Raw genomic sequence first — 19,070 nt, 5'->3', positions numbered from 1 at the left:
CGGACTCGGACTCGGTTTCCCTGCGGCCTCAGTAGGCTCGCGGGCCATTGGCTGAGCGGGGAGGATCTCGTCCCGCTCCTCCCCGCCCCCAGTGACACAATAGCAGCTCCCTCCAAGATGGCGGCGGCGACGGCGGACCCGGGAGCTGGGAGCCCGCAGGCTGGAGATTCCTCTGGCGGGGGCGCTGGGGGCGGGCTGCCCTCCCCAGGGGAGCAGGAGCTGAGTCGGCGCCTGCAGCGCCTGTACCCCGCGGTCAACCAGCACGAGACGCCGCTGCCGCGCTCCTGGAGCCCCAAGGACAAGTACAACTACATCGGCCTCTCCCAGGGCAACCTCCGCGTCCACTACAAAGGTATCGGCCTGTTTGGCCCTCTGGGGTCCGGCAGAAGGCCAGAGCATCTGTGGGGCGGCTGTGCTGCCCGCCCCTGCCCCTGCCCCATCACGTCCCTTCCCTGGCCTGGGTGCTTCGGGTTAGGCCTTAGCCCCTGTGGGGTGTCCAGGGTGTTGAGGCTGACCAGGCCGAGGGTCGACTGCCTAGTCTGCTCTTATCTGAAACACCTAATGTCAAAAGAACTGCAACAGGTGTCCATACCCAGTGCTGGGCTGGAGCTTCCACCCCTGGGGGCCTTCCTGCTTGTCCTGGGATAGCTCCCAACTCCAGCTGAACCCTTCACCACTGCTTAGTTTTTGGAGTGTCTGAAGAAAGGGGTGGTCACATCCCCTCCATTAGCCAGAAGCCTGTGGGTTTGCTCATCTGCCAGACATCACAGACAGGTCTTGGAGTTTTCTACTAAAGTTGAGGGGGGTGGTCTTCCAGAGCTCCTCCACCTCCCCTCCTCTCCCAGGTGGACTGCCTGTATTCCGGAGAGACCGCCAGCAGCACTTGGAAATCTCTCACATGTATGCATATTGCCCGTACCCTCGTTTAGTTTGTATGGGAGACAGTGTCTCTGGCAGGGCTGCTATTCACAGAAGGAGGTGAGCCAAAGGTGGGAGGTTTATGTGTTTGCTCAGTTGTTGTTTAGTTGTTCCTTGAACAATGTAAGGGCTTCCTCTAGCCACGAAGGGTTCACCCCTTCGTTGCCATGGAGCAGTAAAAAATGAGGTTTCTATTTACATTTCTTCTGAAATTTCTTCCTTGCTTTCTCCTCTTAGGTCATGGCAAAAATCACAAAGATGCTGCCTCAGTGCGTGCCACCCACCCCATACCTGCTGCCTGTGGCATTTATTACTTTGAGGTGAAGATTGTCAGCAAAGGAAGAGATGGGTAAGCCCCTTCTTACCACCTTTTTCCCCCAGCACTGACCTGTTTCCTGTGGCCAGAGTTTGATGACTACTGGCCGACACTTGTGACTGATGTGAGCTGCTGAGCCTCACGGGTCTGGGCTGCAGAGGGTTGAATAGTGGGCTGCCTCTGTTTCCTGACTGTGAGCATGGCCTGGTGTAAACAGAAGCCCTTGGTAGCAAGCATTGGGGGTAGAGGAGGGGACTTCTCTTCAGTGATGATGTAATGAAATACCTCACAGGTCAGGGAAACAAGTAACAAGTTTACATTAACAATTCAGTGTCCAGAATGGGATTTCCCCTACTGCTATATGGCGTTTGTGACTTCCCTCCTTTCACATTCTTGCTGTATTCAGGGTTCCTTTTTATGGCATTTAGTCATGTAGAGGCCCTTATAGGCTTCAAAGGGATAGTAGAGTCTTCACAGCATTCATCACAGCTGTGGCAGTCACTGGCCTGTCATCTCAGGGTAAACATCATGCACATGGTCAGAATCAGGTGACCTTGCTGCTCATAAACTTGTTTTTCAGTCCAGGGATTTGAACACCAGTTGGACCAGCTTTAGGAAGGTCCTCATTAAAGTCAGCATTAGGGAGGCTCCCCATTTTAGGGTGATCTAAGCAGACACAGGAAATCAGAGGAGAGATTTTTCAGTTTTCTTTTTTTCCTCCTTCTAGTCAACCTTTTTTACCATTGATTGTGACAAAGCAGGTGTTTAACTTATAAAAGAACATGATTTCAGCTGTCTTGGAAAGGCTTTCCTCATCAGACCTTAAATCTGATGTGGGAAGTTTGCCAACTACACCAGTGACCTTCGTGCCAACCCTGAATGTGTGTTGTTGAGCATTCAGAATACTTCCTCTCTCTTAGGGACTGCCCCTCTTATGGTGCATGCAAAATGCCCAGCCAACGGGCTGTGCTGGGGGAGGATTGCCATAGTTGGAGGTTTGCCTGCTTCCTCAGTAAAGTTGTAACGTCCTTTCCTGGGACGGCTGTGTGGTCATGGGTAGATGGTGGGGCTTCCATCTCCTTGTCTATACTGTGGGGAGCTAGGCCAGTGTCTAAGCTGCCTTTAACCCCAGAACTCTATGATTCTGAAATTCTGGTCATGGCAAGCTGTTGCATCTTTTCACTTTTATCCCCATCTAGTGGATTTACTGATAGGAAACATCCTATTGGAGGGTCTTAAAGTTTCCATTTTCCCTTTCCACCATCTGATAAAAACACATATATACCTATATAATGTGTTTGAACACCAGTGTGAATGAGAATGATCTCTTAAAACAAAACAAACACTACAAAAATAATTTTAGTATAGACTGAAATGGCAGTGGCAGGAGTCTCATATTGCCAGAAATTGAGGGGCATTTCTTAAACCTGTAGGGAGGAAAATCACTTGTTTTCTCTGTAGTCTGTATCATGATAACAGCTGAGCTAGAGAGAAAAGAACAGTTTTTCAAAAGGGGAGTGTTTACATGTAGAGACCTGGATTCCTTCAACTGGCTTTTCAAATTTCAGTTGTTAAATGGATCTTGAGTGTGAGTGGGGTAGGGGCAGAGACAGAGGGAGACACAGAATCTGAAGCAGGCTCCAGGCTCTGAGTTGTCAGCACAGAGCCTGTTGTGGGGCCCGAACTCACACACTTCGAGACCATGACCTGAGCTGAAGTTGGATGCCTAACCGCCTGAGCCACCCAGGTGCCCCTGTTAGTGGCCTGTGTTAATTGACCACTGTCAGATGGCAAGTATGTAAATGTCTCTTCATGGCTTCTTTACGGAATCCCTGAAAGCGTTCTCATGGTTAGGATAGCCAGATATTAGTATGGCCCAGGAGTGGTTTTGAGGAGTCCAAGGGCAGTTACAAGGCATAGTGATCAGCTTGTTTTTTGTTTCCTGTTGATATCAGAGGTGTGCTTCTTACCTGGCTTTGGTCCATGACTCAGGTGTTAACCGGTTGTATAGCTTTCCTGTATTATCTAGTTCAAGCCTCACAGCATCTCTGGAAAGTGGCTGGAGCAGATGATAATTTACCTGTTTTGTCAGTGAGCCCTGATCCCTAGAATGTTTGCCGGCCTACCCAAACATTGGTGCCATTGGTGGCACTGCTTTGGGTGTGCAGTGGAATAGCCTAACTTGTTAGATGCCCTTGCCTGATCCCAGACATGGGTGTCCATGCTGTTGCTGACTTTCCCCATTGAATCCATTCCCTGGGTAGAGTGAAGGAATGTCTAGTTGTATTCTTAGGGGATCACAGTGTTCTTAGGCGACAGAGCTACAAAGTGCTTACTGCTCAGTGGGGCTAGAGAAATGTGGCATGCTCTTTACTGGACTTGATTGACTTACTGAATCTATAAACCTATTTTTCTTTAGATTTGAGTACATTTGTAAAAGGTGTTTGAACCCAGTTATCGGTGTCATTTTCTAGAAGGGGTTTGTTCTGATGATGCCTTTTGTAGAAGAACATACTAATCTAGTCTAGTTATAAAGTTTTATTTTGGGAGTTCAAGGAGTATTTATTCATACCTACTATGTGCTAGGCCCATGCTGGGTATAGAGAGAATAAAGGTAAAGCCAGCACAGGCCAGCTTTGTCCTCAGGGCACTTGTGGCCTACTCAGCAGAGAGTGGACTGAAATGTTCTCTGAAAGAGGTGGCAGAATGTGGGCTTGGTTTTGAGGGATGAGCAGGAATTTCTTAGCAGGTGAGACCTGTTGGACCTACAATGAGTCTGAGTCTACAATGAGTTGGTAACTGGCATGGAGTCAGAGTGCTGGGCATTCTGGGCACTCCTTAAATGTAAGAAAGAGCTGAAGAAGGAGGGGCTATGTTTCAGCTAAGAGCTTGGCACAAATTGATGGGCTTCAGCTGCATTTTGCTGAGTCACCAATACTAGGAACCTCAGGAGTGGGTCTGGTGGGGTGAGGAGACATCAGAGCCCTGCCAATGGTGCCAGGAGATAAGGGCATCTGGGTTGATCTTGTTAGAAAGCCAATAAGGCCCTGAAGCTGAGGATCCCTAGGGGAAATGATTGTTTAAGCAGAGTTTGTGGACCTGTGGGTGTCCCTGGCTCTTAGTGATGACACATGGAGGGTGTGGCTGGCCAGGCTGACAGATGCTCCAGTGTGACCCTCAAAATAGACTGTAACATCATCCCAGCAGGAGCAGTCTTCTGACATGTGATGGGTGGCTCTACCCAAGAACAGTAAGCCTGGGCTGGAGCACTGGATGGAGTTGAGGTGGGGCTCTTCTTTGCAGCTGGGGCCCAGGCCCAGGCCCAGGCCCAGGCCCTGGCCATAGTCAGCCTGCCTCTGCTTGAACTTGCAGCTGACTTCCTTTGGCCAGGCAGCAAAGCATTCATCATTAATTCTGTACACCACAATGAGGCACCCATTGTTTAGTCTTAGTCCCAGGCTGGGACCCATGAGCACAGGCATGAGGCCCATCCAGAGAGGAGGCAGATATGCCTATGCACATGACCTCATGGGGTGGTATAGAAAAGTCCATTCTATAGTGTACGCTATACCCAGGAGTGGACCAGAGGTTGGGCTTCCTCCTGTACCTGAGAGTTTGGGGAAACCTTCATAGAAGAGGTGATGATGCTAAATCTAGAAGGATGAATTAGAAGATTTCAGGTTCTCACTTTGTTGAGAAACATGCTGTAGGTAGAAGGAATGGTGCATAGTGCTCTGTGAGGAACACAGAGCATGAGGTAGGCAAGGGCCACATTGGAAATACCTTGTATGCCTTGGCAAGGGAGTATGGGCTTTATTCTGAGGGCAGTAGCAGTGTTTGAGGACTTTTGATCTGCCCATACGTTTGAGAGTGGATAGAGTAGAAGAGACTGCTGCTCTGGTGCAGCCAGTCCCCTCTTGGTGAGAGCCCTGTCCAGTGTGGTCCAGTAGCTTTAGGTCCTACACTCCAGGCATGGTTTTCCAAAAGCACATGTCTTCTCTCTCTCTTGGCTGGTCTTTCTTCTGTATGGTGAGATATATAGAAGAGGGATGTAGAAAACTGGTGGGCAGAGAGGCTTTCTGGGGGTGAAAGACTCTGCATGTGCTTACTCTTTGGTTTTTTGGTTTTTGCCAAGTCCCATCTGAAAGACAACACTGTCCATAATTTTCCATGGAGACTCAGAGAGCCACTTACTCAATCAAGATCTCACCTGCCATGTTCCTGGTCCAGAGAGCAACTTGAGATCGGGCCCTCCAACCTAGAGACAGCATGTGACTGGTCCCTCACCCTGAGTTCCTTCACTCCAGTCTCTGTACATTGTACAGAGCCATTGAGAAGTAGGTGTTCATCTGTGGACTTGGGGAAGGCTTTGTCCTACCTGCCCTCAGAAGTAGGGTCTGTCCTTGCCCAAGGCAGGTACAGATGGTGGTTGTGCCCTGTTCTTCCTGACTGCCCTGCAATTCTGGTGGCCTCATGGGCAGATGCTGAGCTTTGGGTTGCATCTCTCCCCAGCAACACATTGCACTGTTTCTGGAGACATGGAGTATTTGGGTTCTGGAACGTCATGGAGTGTGGTATTGCTTACCTGTGTTGGGGGTTAAAGCCCAGGTCTATCTGGGCATACTGAGGTGAAGCTCTGGTACAGGGTGAGAGGACTGGAGTCCACATGTTGTCCACTTTTCTGGTAGGACTTGTTCCTGCACTGAGCACATCTGGGCTTCCCTGGGACCTCCCTGCTCACTGTACATCGTCACCCAGGCTCCAAGTTGTGAGCTGAGAGTGGGGAGTATGACTTCTTTCTTTATAACTGGGGACTTCCTTAGTCAAGCATCAGCCTCTAGAGAAATTCCTAAAATTCACTGCGTATCCCTCCTCCCCAGTTCCTGTCCTCATTGTTTTTTGTTTTCTGGAATGTTTGTTCTTTTCCCTAGATGGGTCACCATGCAAGGGAGATTCCCTGTTAGAGGAGAAGCAGGAGCTCATTGTGCTAGAGCACAGGAGGATGGACTCAACAGCTCTGCATGGCAAGCGTGTGCTATCCTATTCTGGGGCCATTAGGAAAGAATCAAGGGTCCCCGAATGGGTCTCTGTGGTCAGGGGTCAAATTGGAAAGAAAGGACTGATCACTGGGAGAGGGATGAATAACACCTATGTCTAAATGCAAGAATGTTCCTTTGCTTCTCCAGAAATTCTGCTCAAAATCCACATGAAATATCTTTGTAGCTCCAGGATCCTGGTGTTTTGTTGTAATTGAAGTGTGAGGTCATGGCTCTACTGCTAGAAATGAGGCTGGGGAACTTAGTGATAGAACAGAGCTCAGCCTCTTGTCATGAAGGGGCCGGAAAGCACAGCTCTGGATTGTAGGTAAGTGGGAAGGGGCTGGTCTTTTGCACCCCTCTTAATGTTCTCTTCCTCTTCTACCTCTTGGACCTTAGAGATGACCTGGCATTTCAGGGAAGTTTACCTTAGATTATAGAGATGGTAAGTGTCAAGGCTCAGATACCCCAACTGCTCACTCAGCTTCGGTAACAAATGTTACTGACTGATAACAGTGCTCGTCCTTAGTCAGAGCCCCAGAAGTTTTCCTAATGGGCAGTGTACCAGGCAGCTGCTATTTTTTGGTCAGAGTTTCATCATGAGACAAAACCTACTAGCTCCGGGGGTAGAGGCAGTTGGAAGATGAGAACCAGTGGAGAGAGGAGAAAGGCAGTTGTGCCCAGATGGTGAAAGGGCTCAGCTCATCTCTTCTGGAGGACATTGCTGAGGTGGAGCTGAAACAGAAGGAAAGAAGCAGAGGGGATGGTTTGCTGAGTAGAACTGGTTATAATCCAATTTGCAAAGCCATATATCTGTAATTTGCGTGGGCTGTTTTATAGAATGCTCTCTTATTTTTTTAATTTTAAATTTTTAAATTTTTAGTATTTTTAAACTTTTATTTAAATTCTAGTTAGTTAACATACAGTGCAATATTGGTTTCAGTAGTAGAAATCAGTGATTATCACTTACATACAACACCAGGTGTTCATCACCATTGCCCTCCTTAATACCCATCACCCATGTAGCCCATCCCTCATCCACCTGCCTCCATCAACCCTGTTTGTTCTCTATCATTATGAGTCTCTTATGGTTTGCTTCCCTCTATCTCTTTTTTTCCCCTTTCCCATATGTTCATCTGTTTTGTTTCTTAAATTCCACATATGAGTGAAATCATAAGGTATTTGTCTTTCTCTGATTGACTTATTTCATAGTACATAGTATTAGCATAGTATACTCTAGTTCGATCCACATCATTACAGATGGTAAGATTTCATTCTTTTTGGTGGCTGAATAATATTCTGTTGTGTGTATATATACCACATCTTTATCCATTCATCAGTCTATGGACATTTGGGCTCTCTCCATAGTTTGACTATTGTTGATAATGCTGCTATAAAAATTGGGGTAGAATGCTTTATTTATTTATTTATTGTTTATTTATTTTGAGAGAGAGTGTGGGGGAGGGACAGAGAGAACGGGACAGGGAGAAAATCCCCAGCAGGCTCCACACTGTCAGCACGGAGCCCTATGTGGGACTGGAATTCATGAACTAGGAGATCATGACCCAAGCCAAAATCAAGAGCTGGACATGCAACTGACTGAGCCACCCCGGTGCCCCTAGAATGCTCTTATGTATGTATATATGTATGCAATCATATTTTTATCTTCAATTTTTTAATGTTTATTTATTTTGAGAGAGAGAGAGAGAGAGAGAGAGAGAGAGAGAGAGCAGGAATGGGGCAGAGAAAGAGGAGCAGAGAGAGAGAATCCCAAGAAGGCTCCATGCTGCCAGCACAGAGCCCGATGCGAGGCTCAAACTCACAAACTGTGAGATCATGACCTGAGCCAAAATCAAGGGTTGGACACTTAACCTATTGAGCAACCCAGGCACCCCTATTTTTTATTTTTTTTAAATGTTTCTTTATTTTTGAGAGAGAGTGTAAACAGGGGACATATAGAGAGAGGAACAGAGGATCCAAGCAGGCTATGCACTGACAGCAGAGAGCCAGATGTGGTGTTCGAACTCATGAACCAAGAGATCATGACCTGAGCCAGAGTCAGCTGCTCAACAAGTGAGCCACCCAGGCGCCCCTAGAATGCTCTCTTTTTTTAAAAAAAAATTTTTTTTAATTTTTTTTTTTTTTTCAACATTTTTTATTTATTTTTGGGACAGAGAGAGACTGAGCATGAACGGGGGAGGGGCAGAGAGATAGGGAGACACAGAATCGGAAACAGGCTCCAGGCTCCGAGCCATCAGCCCAGAGCCTGACGCGGGGCTCAAACTCACGGACCGCGAGATCGTGACCTGGCTGAAGTCGGACGCTTAACCGACTGCGCCACCCAGGCGCCCCAAATTTTTTTTTTTTTTAACGTTTATTTATTTTTGAGACAGAGAGAGACAGAGCATGAACGGAGGAGGGTCAGAGAGAGGGAGACACAGAATCCGAAACGGGCTCCAGGCTCCAAGCTGTCAGCACAGAGCCCGACGCGGGCCTCGAACTCACAGACCGCGAGATCGTGACCTGAGCCGAAGTTGGCCGCTTAACTGACTGAGCCACCCAGGCGCCCCTAGAATGCTCTCTTTTAATAACAACTGTTGTGCCAGGAGTTTGTTGGTAGTTATATTTGCTTTTTTTAAAAAACCAAAATGTAAATAATACATAGAATTTATCAACATCTGACACAGTGTACATATTTATTTATTTATTTAAACTAAATTGTTCAAAAAGATTTTATCTCTAAGTAGTTTCTACACCCAGTGTGGGGTCCCAACTCACAACCCTGAAATCAAGAGCTGTACACTCCACTGACTGAGTCAGCCAGGTGCCCCTGACTCCATGTACATTTTAAAAATGGCAGAAGGACAGAGAGACGCAGTTTTAAACAAATCTAGGTTATTGCCGTTATGTATGTTCTGTCACTTGAGGCCAGTGCAGAAAGCAGATACCATTCCAGATAGTTTAAGCAGAAAATGATTTAATATCTGGAATTTGATGTTTTCTTTTTTTTTTTTTTAATTTTTTTTTTCAACGTTTTTTATTTATTTTTGGGACAGAGAGAGACAGAGCATGAACGGGGGAGGGGCAGAGAGAGAGGGAGACACAGAATCGGAAACAGGCTCCAGGCTCCGAGCCATCAGCCCAGAGCCTGACGCGGGGCTCGAACTCACGGACCGCGAGATCGTGACCTGGCTGAAGTCGGACGCTTAACCGACTGCGCCACCCAGGCGCCCCAGGAATTTGATGTTTTCAAACTCATTGAAACTTAGAGCTTCCAGGTAATGGTGGGTGAGGTTACTTAAATAAGACGCCCTCCTGAAAATAATGAAAGATGCTCAGTTACAAACCAGCAAACTCAAGGCCAGTTTCTGGATGAATACTTATAACTAGAACATTAAGGGTAATGTCTGAGTAACTAAGGGCATTTGCTGTGTCCACACTCAGCTATGCTCTAGCTCTATAGTTACATAGGGCCAGAGAAGTAGAGGTTAGGGCCCGGAGCCTACTGGATATGGGGTCTGGTGGGAACTCTTTCATATTAAGTTAAGGTACCAACTAGCTATACACTCTGGTTAAGGGCAGTGTATTTGGTTTCTGAATGTGACAGGCTCTGGAAAGGCAAGGCTTGGTACTTGAGATTCCCAAGATTCTTAGGGAAGAAGCCAGAACCCGGAGTGTGAGTAACCTCTCTGGGGCCACCCATGGGGACTGTTGTCCCCCTTTCTGTCTTGTGGGCTCTGTGGGTGTTTTGACAGTGCCCTTGGCAGTGGATGCATGAGGCACTCCAGACCCACATTCAGAAACACCTTCTTCCCAAGAAGCACATCCTGACTCAAGGCCCTTTTGCCTCAGGCATGTTCTTCCTTGGATGGTGCTGGGTTCAGTTCATTCATCTCTGTAATGCCCCGTCTCTCAGTGGGGGACCTGCACAGAATTGGGCTCAGCAGGTAATTGGATGGCTTCTTAGCAGAGGGGCAAAGTGGGGCTGTGGTTGCTAGAGGAGCAGCTTGTATACAGCAGCCAGTGTCCTGATGGACTGTGGCTTTAAGCAAGCCCATCAGACTATGAAATAAATATTAGCCCTTATTTCAGACCTAAATGCCAGTTGGTGTTTTCCCTGAAATGTCTCCCAGGGGCCATTTGTAACCGTGGTCCTAGAGATCTCTTGTTAGAGAGGCTGTTGATTTCTTTATCTAGGGCAGGTTCTGATAGGAACAAGATTGCCAGTCTGCTGAGCTGTGGCTAAGGGGTTAGATGTCAAGATGAAACTATCAGGTAAGATTCTAGTAGCTCTTCAGGGGTCTGGGGCAAGGGAGAGGAGCAGTGGTGACAGACAGCAGAGCCGATACCTTCCCTTAGCCTCCAAGAGCTGTCTCAGCCCTAAGGCTGAGGAGCTTGTCTCTTTTCTCTCCTCTTTGTCACTTCCTACCAGAGTTCTGTGGGCCTGGAGACATTCAGTTGATGGAGCTTAAATTTAAAATGTTCAGGTCCCATGATCCTTGGTTCATATATTTTAAACAGCATTTATTAAAAGTGCCTGTGGACTTGCCAGCCCATAAAATCCACATTTTGTATAAGAAGAAATTGATAGAAAATAAAAAGAGCTAGGTCTGTGTTTTTTACTTTTGTCATCTGTTATTTGCTTATGGTGAGGGACTTCTTTTGGCCCTGGTATAAGGCCAGAATCCTCTGATGCTTTCCACTGTACTCTGTGCCAAGGCCTCCTTGTCTCATCTGGAAAAGCCAGATGAGGCTAATGCTGACATGCAGGGCCCTAGGAGTGTTCTTGGTGACTGTGTGTGTGTGTGTGTGTGTGTGTGTGTGTGTGTGTGTGGTAAAATACTGGTAAAAAAAAAATGTCATTTTAACCATTTTTAAGTATACAATTCAGTGGTATTAATTGCATTCACAGTCTTATGCAATCTTCACCACCATTTTCCAAAACTTTTTCATCACCCCAAACAGAAACTCTGTACCCATTAAGCAATAATTCCCTATTCCCACCCACCTCCCAGCACCTGTAACCTTTCTGTTTCTATGAATTTGCCTATTCTAGGTATTTCATATTGGTGGAATCAGACAAAATTGTCCTTTTATGTCTTGTTTATTTCACTTAGCATAATGTTTTCAGGATTTATATTTATCTCCTGAAACGTGAGATCATGACCTGAGCCGAAATCAGGAGTCAGAGGCTTAACCGACTGAGCCACCCAGGTGTCCTACCTAAAATAATTTTTTTTTTAAATCTTTATTTAAATTTGAGAGAGAGAGAGAGGCAGAGCATGAGCATGGGGAGGGGCAGAGAGAGAGGGAGATGGAGAATCTGAAGCAGGCTCCAGGCTCTGAGCTGTCAGCACAGAGCCCGACATGGGACTTGAACTCACGGACAGTGAGATCGTGACCTGAGCCGAAGTCAGACGCTCAACTGACTGAGCCACCCAGGCGCCCCCTAAAATAATTTTTAAGTAGGTTTCATGTCGTGGAGCTTGAACTCACAACCCTGAGATCAAGATTGTGAATTCTACTGACTGAGCCAGCCAGATGCCCCCAAAATTTTAATTTTGATGAAATCCAGTTTATCTAATTTTTTATTTTGTTAATCATGATTTTGGTGTCTCATCTAAGAATCCATTGCCAAATCCAAGGTCATGAAGCTTTTCCCTGGTTTATAATAAGAATTTTATAGTTTTGGTTCTTATATTTAGATTGTTACTCCATTTTGTGTTAATTTTTATAAACGATATGGAGGAGGGGTTCAACTTCATCCTTTTGCATGTAGAAGTCCAGTTGTCCCAACACCAATTGTGGAAGAGACTATTCTTGCCCCATTGAATGGACTTGGCACCCTTGTTGAAAGTAATTTGACCATAGATATGGGTTTATTTCTGGACTTTAAATTCTATTCCATTTGTCTATGTTCCTACCTTATGTCAGTACCACACTGTTTTGATTACTGTAGTTTTCTAGTAAGTTCTAAAATCAGGAAGTGTGAACCCTTTAACTTTGCTTTTCTTTTTTCAAGATTATTTTAGCTACTTGAGGTCCCTTGCATGTCCATATGATTTTGAGGATTGACTTCTCCAATTCTGCAAAAAACACTGTTGAAATTTCGGTAGGGATTGAGTTGATTTTTGTGGATCAGTTTGGAGAATATTAACAATACTCTCCCATCTTAACAATACTAAGTCTTCTAATCCATGAACACAGGATGTCTTTCCATTTATTTGTGTCTAATTTAATTTTTTTCAGCAGTGTTTTATAGTTTTTAGTGTATGACTTTTGTTTCCTTGGCTAAATTTGTTCCTAAGTATTTTATTTTTTTGATGCTATATTATAAATGGAGTTATTTTCTTAATTTCCTTTTTATTTATTTTTTATTATTTATTTAAAAAATTTTTTTAACGTTTATTTAATTTTTTTTTGAGACAGAGAGAGACAGAGCATAAATGGGGAAGGGTCAGAAAGAGAGGGAGACACAGAATCCGAGACAGGCTCCAGGCTCTCAGCTGTCGGCACAGAGCCTGACGTGGGGCTCGAACTCACAGACTGTGAGATCATGACCTGAGCCGAAGTCAGATGCTCAACCGACTGAGCCACCCAGGCGCCCCTTTATGTATTTTTTTTAATGTTTATTTTTGACAGAGAGAGACAGACAGACAGACAGAGTGTGAGTGGGGGAGGGGCGGAAAGAGATGGAGACACAGAATCCAAAGCAGGCTCCAGGCTCTGAGCTGTCAGCAAAGAACCTGACACAGGGCTTGAACCCACAAGCCATGAGATCATGACCTGAGCCGAAGTTGGATGCTCAACTAACTGAGCCACCTAAGTACTCCTTAATTTACTTTTTAGATTGTTCATTGGTAATATATAGAAACACAACTGCTTTTTGTATGTTGATCTTGTGTCCTGCAACTTTGCTGAATTCATTTCTTTTAGCTCTAGTGAGCTTTCTGTGTACTGATGGGATTTTTTTATAAGATCATGTCATCTGCAAATAGAGATAGTTTTACGTATCTCTTTCCTGTTTGGATGACTTTTATTTTTTTTTCTTGTTTGATTGCTCTGGCTTGGACTTCCACTACAGTGTTGAATAGCAGTGATGAAAGGTAGCCATCCTTGTCTTATTGTAATCTTAGAGGAAAAGCTTTCAGTCTCTTACCATTGGGTTTTCATAAATACCCTTTATTGTCTTGAGAAAGTTCCTTTTATTCCTAGTTTTCTGAGTGCTTTTATCATGAGGGAGTGTTGGATTTTGTAAAGTTTTTTTTTTCTACGTCAATTTAGATGATCATATAGTTGTGTTTTTCCTTTGTTCTATTGATGTGTTTTATTATATTGGTTGATTTTCTTATGTTAAACCACCCTTGCCTTCATGGGATAAATCCTACTTGGTCATGGTATGTAATCCTTTTAATACACTGTTGGATTTGGTTTCCTACAGTTTTCTTGAAAATTTTTGCATTTGTACTTATGAAATATATTGGTCTGTAATTTCCTTTACTTTTGATGTTTTCTTGGTGGCTCTTTGATTCCTGTTTCAGGGTCTACCCCATCTTGGGCTTTCATCTGGGTACAGCACATTTGTAACAGTATCCAGACATTATTTTGCCAAGAATTAAAGTCTCTAGGTCAGAGCGGGGAAGGAGCTTAGGAGCCCTTTAGTCCAACCTCTCCTCTTCTTATAGGGAACTTGAGATGTGGGGTGAAATCTAAGACCCACAGTCCTGAATTAGACTCGAGTGTCTGAGACCGGGCTTCAGAGTCTGGGGTATTATCTCTGGAGCCCGGCTGCAAAGTGTTCCAGTTACTTTAAAACTCTTCAGGTGCTTCTCATCAGGAGGCAGGAAAGGAGTGTCAGACTTGTTGCCACAGAGGTTCCTCTGGTAGAGTGCTCCAGGCTGTCTCTCAGGACTGGTTGGGTGATAACAGCAAAGTGGTGGTCTCCTTCCCTCCACATGTTGTTGTATATCTCTGGAGAGTGTGAGATTCCAGAGGCCTGGTTTCTAAGGTCCTGTCGTCTGTTCACCACTAGACCAGTTTGGGTCATGGAAGAAACTCTAGTCAGTTGGAGCTGTGCTGAGCCAGTGTCACTGTAGGAGGGTCTCCTGGGTGTGTGCTCTGGGTTGCGCTTGGGCCGCACAGGGTGCTACATGAGCCAGAGTCCCAGCTTCTCCGCTGAGCAGGGATTTTGACCATTTCCTGCTGTTTCTGAAGATGTGCTTTTCTGAGGTAGCCTCTGTCCTCCTGTCAAGGCTCAGGGAAGTGGGTGTACTGAGGAGCTGACCATGAAGGCCAGGTCCTCCAGTATGTCCCTCTGGCACTGAAATGTTGCCTTGGGACAATCCAGGGAGAGTCTGATGGGTGAGAGCCAATGACCTTCACAGTATGTGACCACCAACTGTCTCGAAAATGATTTTTCTCTATCAAAGTAATTCATGTTAATTGTAGAAAATCTGGAAAACTGAAGAGAAAAAAGAAGAATCCAAGCTGATCGGAGTGTGCTCGCATCTCCACGTGACTGCAGGGTTTTGCAGACAGTTGCTTTTATGGGAGAGTCAGCAGAGGTGGGAGGTGGGGGGTGAAGGGCAGCACAGGCCCCAGAAACCACCAGTCCATTTTCATTGCAGGTCATTTTCCAGGGCCCCAGTTTGCCCCTACTGCCTGCCTCCATGTCTTCAGGGCAGACATGGCTCTGTGGTCAGCTGAGGGCCTTGCCACAGCTGCTGCTCTCCAGCTCAGCTGAGGCCATGCTCACTTGCTGTCCTCTTCTCTCTGGAGTCCACGAGAGACAGAGTTGCTCTTCTAGCTCTAGCTTGTGTTGTGTTGTTAGCAGTGAAGGATAGAAACTGAGAAGGTAGAGGCCAACTCATGGTCTCACTGCCATGAAGAGCTTATCCTCTGTTGTCCCTCCTCTACATTTACTGGCTGTCTCACATCTCTGACAAATAGTATTTTCCATTTTGCTGCCCTTTGGAAGAAAGGAGTAAATCAAATGGGTTTACCCTACTTTCAGTCATGATATGGGGTAATAACTTTGCCTCCAAGCTCCTCAGATATATCCTGCTGCTTGAAAAGAAAGCCCTAGTGAAGATGCTAAATATAGGGGAGCTAAGTGCTGTCTATTTCAGTTATCTGCTTAGGGAATGAGAACCCCTTGTTGCCTCTCTCCCGTGACGAAGTCAGCTTGTATCTGTTAGTGTTCCTACCATTGTCTGACCCATTACCAAAAAGGAAGCAAATGCTCACCTCCTTTTTTCCTTGGCAATTGTTTTTTAATGTCCCAAGATCTAGACCTTTGAAAATGGCCTACTTTACTAGATTCCAATGCTAGAAAAGCCTCTAGTGCCTGAACTGAAGCACAGTGGGTTTGTCCAGTGTCCACCAGCAGCTCTTCCAGCACCGTGCCCAGGATCCAGTTCAGTGGCTACATTAACGGCTGTCTGGACTGATGGAGATAGCTGAGGAATAGTCTCTGACAAGCTGACTGGGGTGTATGATGAACCCAGTGGCAGAGGTGAGATTTGAATCTGGGTTTGTCTGATACGTTTGCGCTGATGCAGGTGTTTTTTGTTTGGGTGCTTGAGCACAGTGTAAACTCCAGGGCTGGAACAGAGCTGGAAAAGGACTACTACTGACAGGCCAAGCACCCGGGCTCCAAAGTTTGCAAGTGGGTCTCAGAGAATTGCCCTTTCTTTGGTGACTGGTTGTGCTTGGCTGTGTCCTGGGCAGCTCCTCCCCCGTGCATAAGTTTACTGTGTTCTAAAGAACACTTGGCTCAGGGTTCTCTGGCTGGCTCAGTCAGTAGAGCATGGGACTCTTGATATTGGGGTTATAAGTTTGAACCCCACATTGGGTATAGAGATTACTTGAAAATAAAATCTTTAAAAAAATAAAGAGCACTTGGCTCTCTCCATGTCTTGCCATCCTCATTGCTTCTGTCCTGTGCAGCCCTGTCATCTTCCACTGAGACATTTTGGTAGCCTCTAGCTTTGCCTTTTCTTTTCTTTTTTGAAAAAAACAATTTTTTTTAACGTTTATTTATTTTTGAGACAGAGAGAGAGACAGAGCATGAACGGGGGAGGAGCAGAGAGAGAGGGAGACATAGAATCGGAAGCAGGCTCCAGGCTCTGGGCCATCAGCCCAGAGCCCGAGGCGGGGTTCGAACTCACGGACTGCGAGATCGTGACCTGAGCTGAAGTCGGATGCTTAACCGCCTGAGCCACCCAGGCGCCCCTCTTTTTTTCTTTTTTAAACGTTTTTATTTTTATTTTTGGGAGAGAGAGAGAGAGAGAGCGCGCGCGAGTGAGCGCGCAAGCCCATGTGCGTGGGGGAGGGGCAGAGAGAGAGGAAGACAAAGAATCCAAAGCAGGCTCCAGGTTCTGAGCTATCAGCACAGAGCCCGATGCGGGGCTCAGACTCACAAACCTTGAGATCATGCCCTGAGCCGAAGTCGGGCGCTTAACCTGAGCCACCCAGGTGCCCTTAGCTTTTTTGCCTTTTCAATCCATTTTACAGATATCAGTGGTTTGATCAGTGGTGCCCGTTTCTAAACCCTTTCTGCATCTTCCTATTGACCTTCTATGAAGTTCAAACTCCTTAAGCTAGCACGCAAGCTGTGCGTGAATAGCCTGTTTCCTGCTGCAGCTTTGGCTGTTTTTAGGTCTACCCAAGCTATGATGAGCCACACTGATTTCTCTCAGTTCCTTGACTGTGCGCTGCTTTTTTGCCTTTATGCCTCAGCACATTCTGCTGCTTCTGCATGGAATGTCCTTCCTCTTATTTCCCCTCATCTCCTTTACCAGGGCTTGGCTCAGCCTTTATTTCCTCTGGGAATTCCCAAGTCAGTGCACCCTGAGTCTCTGGTTTGCCCCTGACGTGCCAGTGGAAACTGTCAGAGTGCAGGGACTGAATCTAGGTCCTACCCTTGTATCCCTAGCACCATATTGGGCACAGAGAATCTTTATGGAATGGGTGAATGATCTCAAGAGCCTCTGTAAAAAGAAACTTACCACACCTGGGTTTTTTTAAGCTTATTATTTGACAAAAAGAGAGACCCAAACTGAAATTCTGTCCCCATTAAACAATAACTCCTGATTCTTACCACCCTCTAGGCCCTGGTAACCACCATTCTACGTTCTTTATGAATTTGACTGCTCTAGATACCTTGTATAAGTGGAATCATACAGAATTAGTCTTTTTGTGACTAATTTATTTCACTTCACGTGATGTCTTCAGGGTTCCTGCATGTTGTAGTATACATCAAAATTTCCTTCCTTCCTTTTTTTTTTTAAAGTTTTATTTTTTAAGTGATCTTTATGCCCAACGTGGGGCTCAAATTCACAACCCCAAGGTCAAGAGTTGCATGCTATTCCATCTGAGCCAGCCAGGAGCCCCGGAATTTCCTTCCTTTATAAGGCTGAGTAATACTCCATTATGTATATGTGTCACATTCTGTTTATCCATTTCATCCATTCAGCAGTAGACACTTAGGTTGGTTTGCTTCCACCTTTTGGCTGTTGTGAATAATGCTATGAATACACGTGTAAAGATACCTGTTCAAGTCCCTGTTTTCAATTCTTTTGGGCATGTACCCAGAAGTGGAATTGCTGGATCATATGATAATTCTATGTTAAAAATTAAACATTAAAAAAAATTTTTTTTTTATTAACATTTATTTAGTTTTTGAGAGTCAGAGAGAGACTGAGCACGAGCAGGGGAGGTGCAGTGAGAGGGAGACACAGAATCAGAAGCAGGCTCCGGGCTCTGAGCTGTCAGCACGGAGCCCAATGCGGGGCTCAAATCCACGAACTGTGAGATCATGACCCGAGGTGAAGTCAGTCGCCCAACTGACTGAGCCACCCAGGCGCCCCCAAAATTAATTAAAAACATAGTTTAATTAAAAATTTTTTCCAAGTTAACCTATTTTATTTTCAAATTTTTATTTAAATTCTAGTTAACTTATAGTGTAATGTTGGTTTGAAGAGTATTTACATTTTTTTAAAGTTTTTTATTTATTTAAGCAATCTCCACACCCAACATGGGACTTGAATTCATGAACCCCAGATCAAGAGTCTCACGCACTTCTGACTGAGCCTGCTAGGCGCCTCTAAAAATATAGTTTAATTTTTTAAACTTAAAATTGCCATATAATTAACCGCCATACTGATTTCCACAGCTGCTGCATCATCAATACACAAGGGTTCTAATCTTTACATCCTCACCAACACTTGTTATTTTCTGACTTTTTGTTTTGGTTTGGGTTTTGTTTTTGTTTTTGTTTTTAATGATAATAGCTTTCCCAAAGAGTATGAAGTGGTATCTCCTTGTGGTTTTGATTTACTTTTCCATAATGATTAGTGATGTTGAGAATCTTTTCATGTGTTTTATTAGCCGTTTATCTCTTCTTTGGAGAAATATCTATTCAAGTCCTTGCCCTTTTTTTTAAAGCAGTTTTATTTATTTAATGTTTGTTTATTTTTGAAGGAGAGAGAGAGAGAGTGCGTGTGTGGGGGGGGAGGGGCAAAATAGAGGGAGATACAGAATCCGAAGCAGGCTCCAGGCTCTGTATCGGCAGCGCAGAGCCCTATGTGAGGCTTGAACTCACCAACTGTGAGATCATGACAGAGTCGAAGTTAGCCGCTTAACCAACTGAGCCTCCCAGGTGCCTCTTAATGTTTGTTTATTTTTGAGAGGCGCCTGGGTGGCTCAGTCGGTTAAGCATCCAACTCTGTTACAGTTCAGGTCATGATCTTAACAGTTTGTGGGTTCGAGCCCTGCGTTGGGTTCTGTGCTCACAGTGC

General features: G+C 45.4%; 1 protein-coding gene across 3 annotated transcripts in view; it reads left to right on the top strand.

The window, feature by feature from the left end:
• The first annotated feature begins 77 nt into the window (after nt 1-77).
• RANBP10 (RAN binding protein 10) overlaps nt 78-19,070 on the top strand; it is a 65,631-nt gene continuing 46,638 nt past the window's right edge. Inside the window, exons 1-2 of one of the 3 annotated variants that reach the window (XM_058706479.1) lie at nt 78-352; nt 1,156-1,267. In XM_058706479.1, the coding sequence (XP_058562462.1) occupies nt 118-352; nt 1,156-1,267 (347 nt within the window). In that variant the 5' untranslated portion in view covers nt 78-117. The remainder of the gene's footprint in view (nt 353-1,155; nt 1,268-19,070) is intronic. The other 2 variants (XM_058706481.1, XM_058706480.1) reach the window with 2 other exon arrangements.

Source organism: Neofelis nebulosa, chromosome 17 (assembly GCF_028018385.1).
Source record: "Neofelis nebulosa isolate mNeoNeb1 chromosome 17, mNeoNeb1.pri, whole genome shotgun sequence".
Classification (NCBI taxonomy): domain Eukaryota; kingdom Metazoa; phylum Chordata; class Mammalia; order Carnivora; family Felidae; genus Neofelis; species Neofelis nebulosa.
This window is presented reverse-complemented; position numbering and strand designations above follow the sequence as displayed.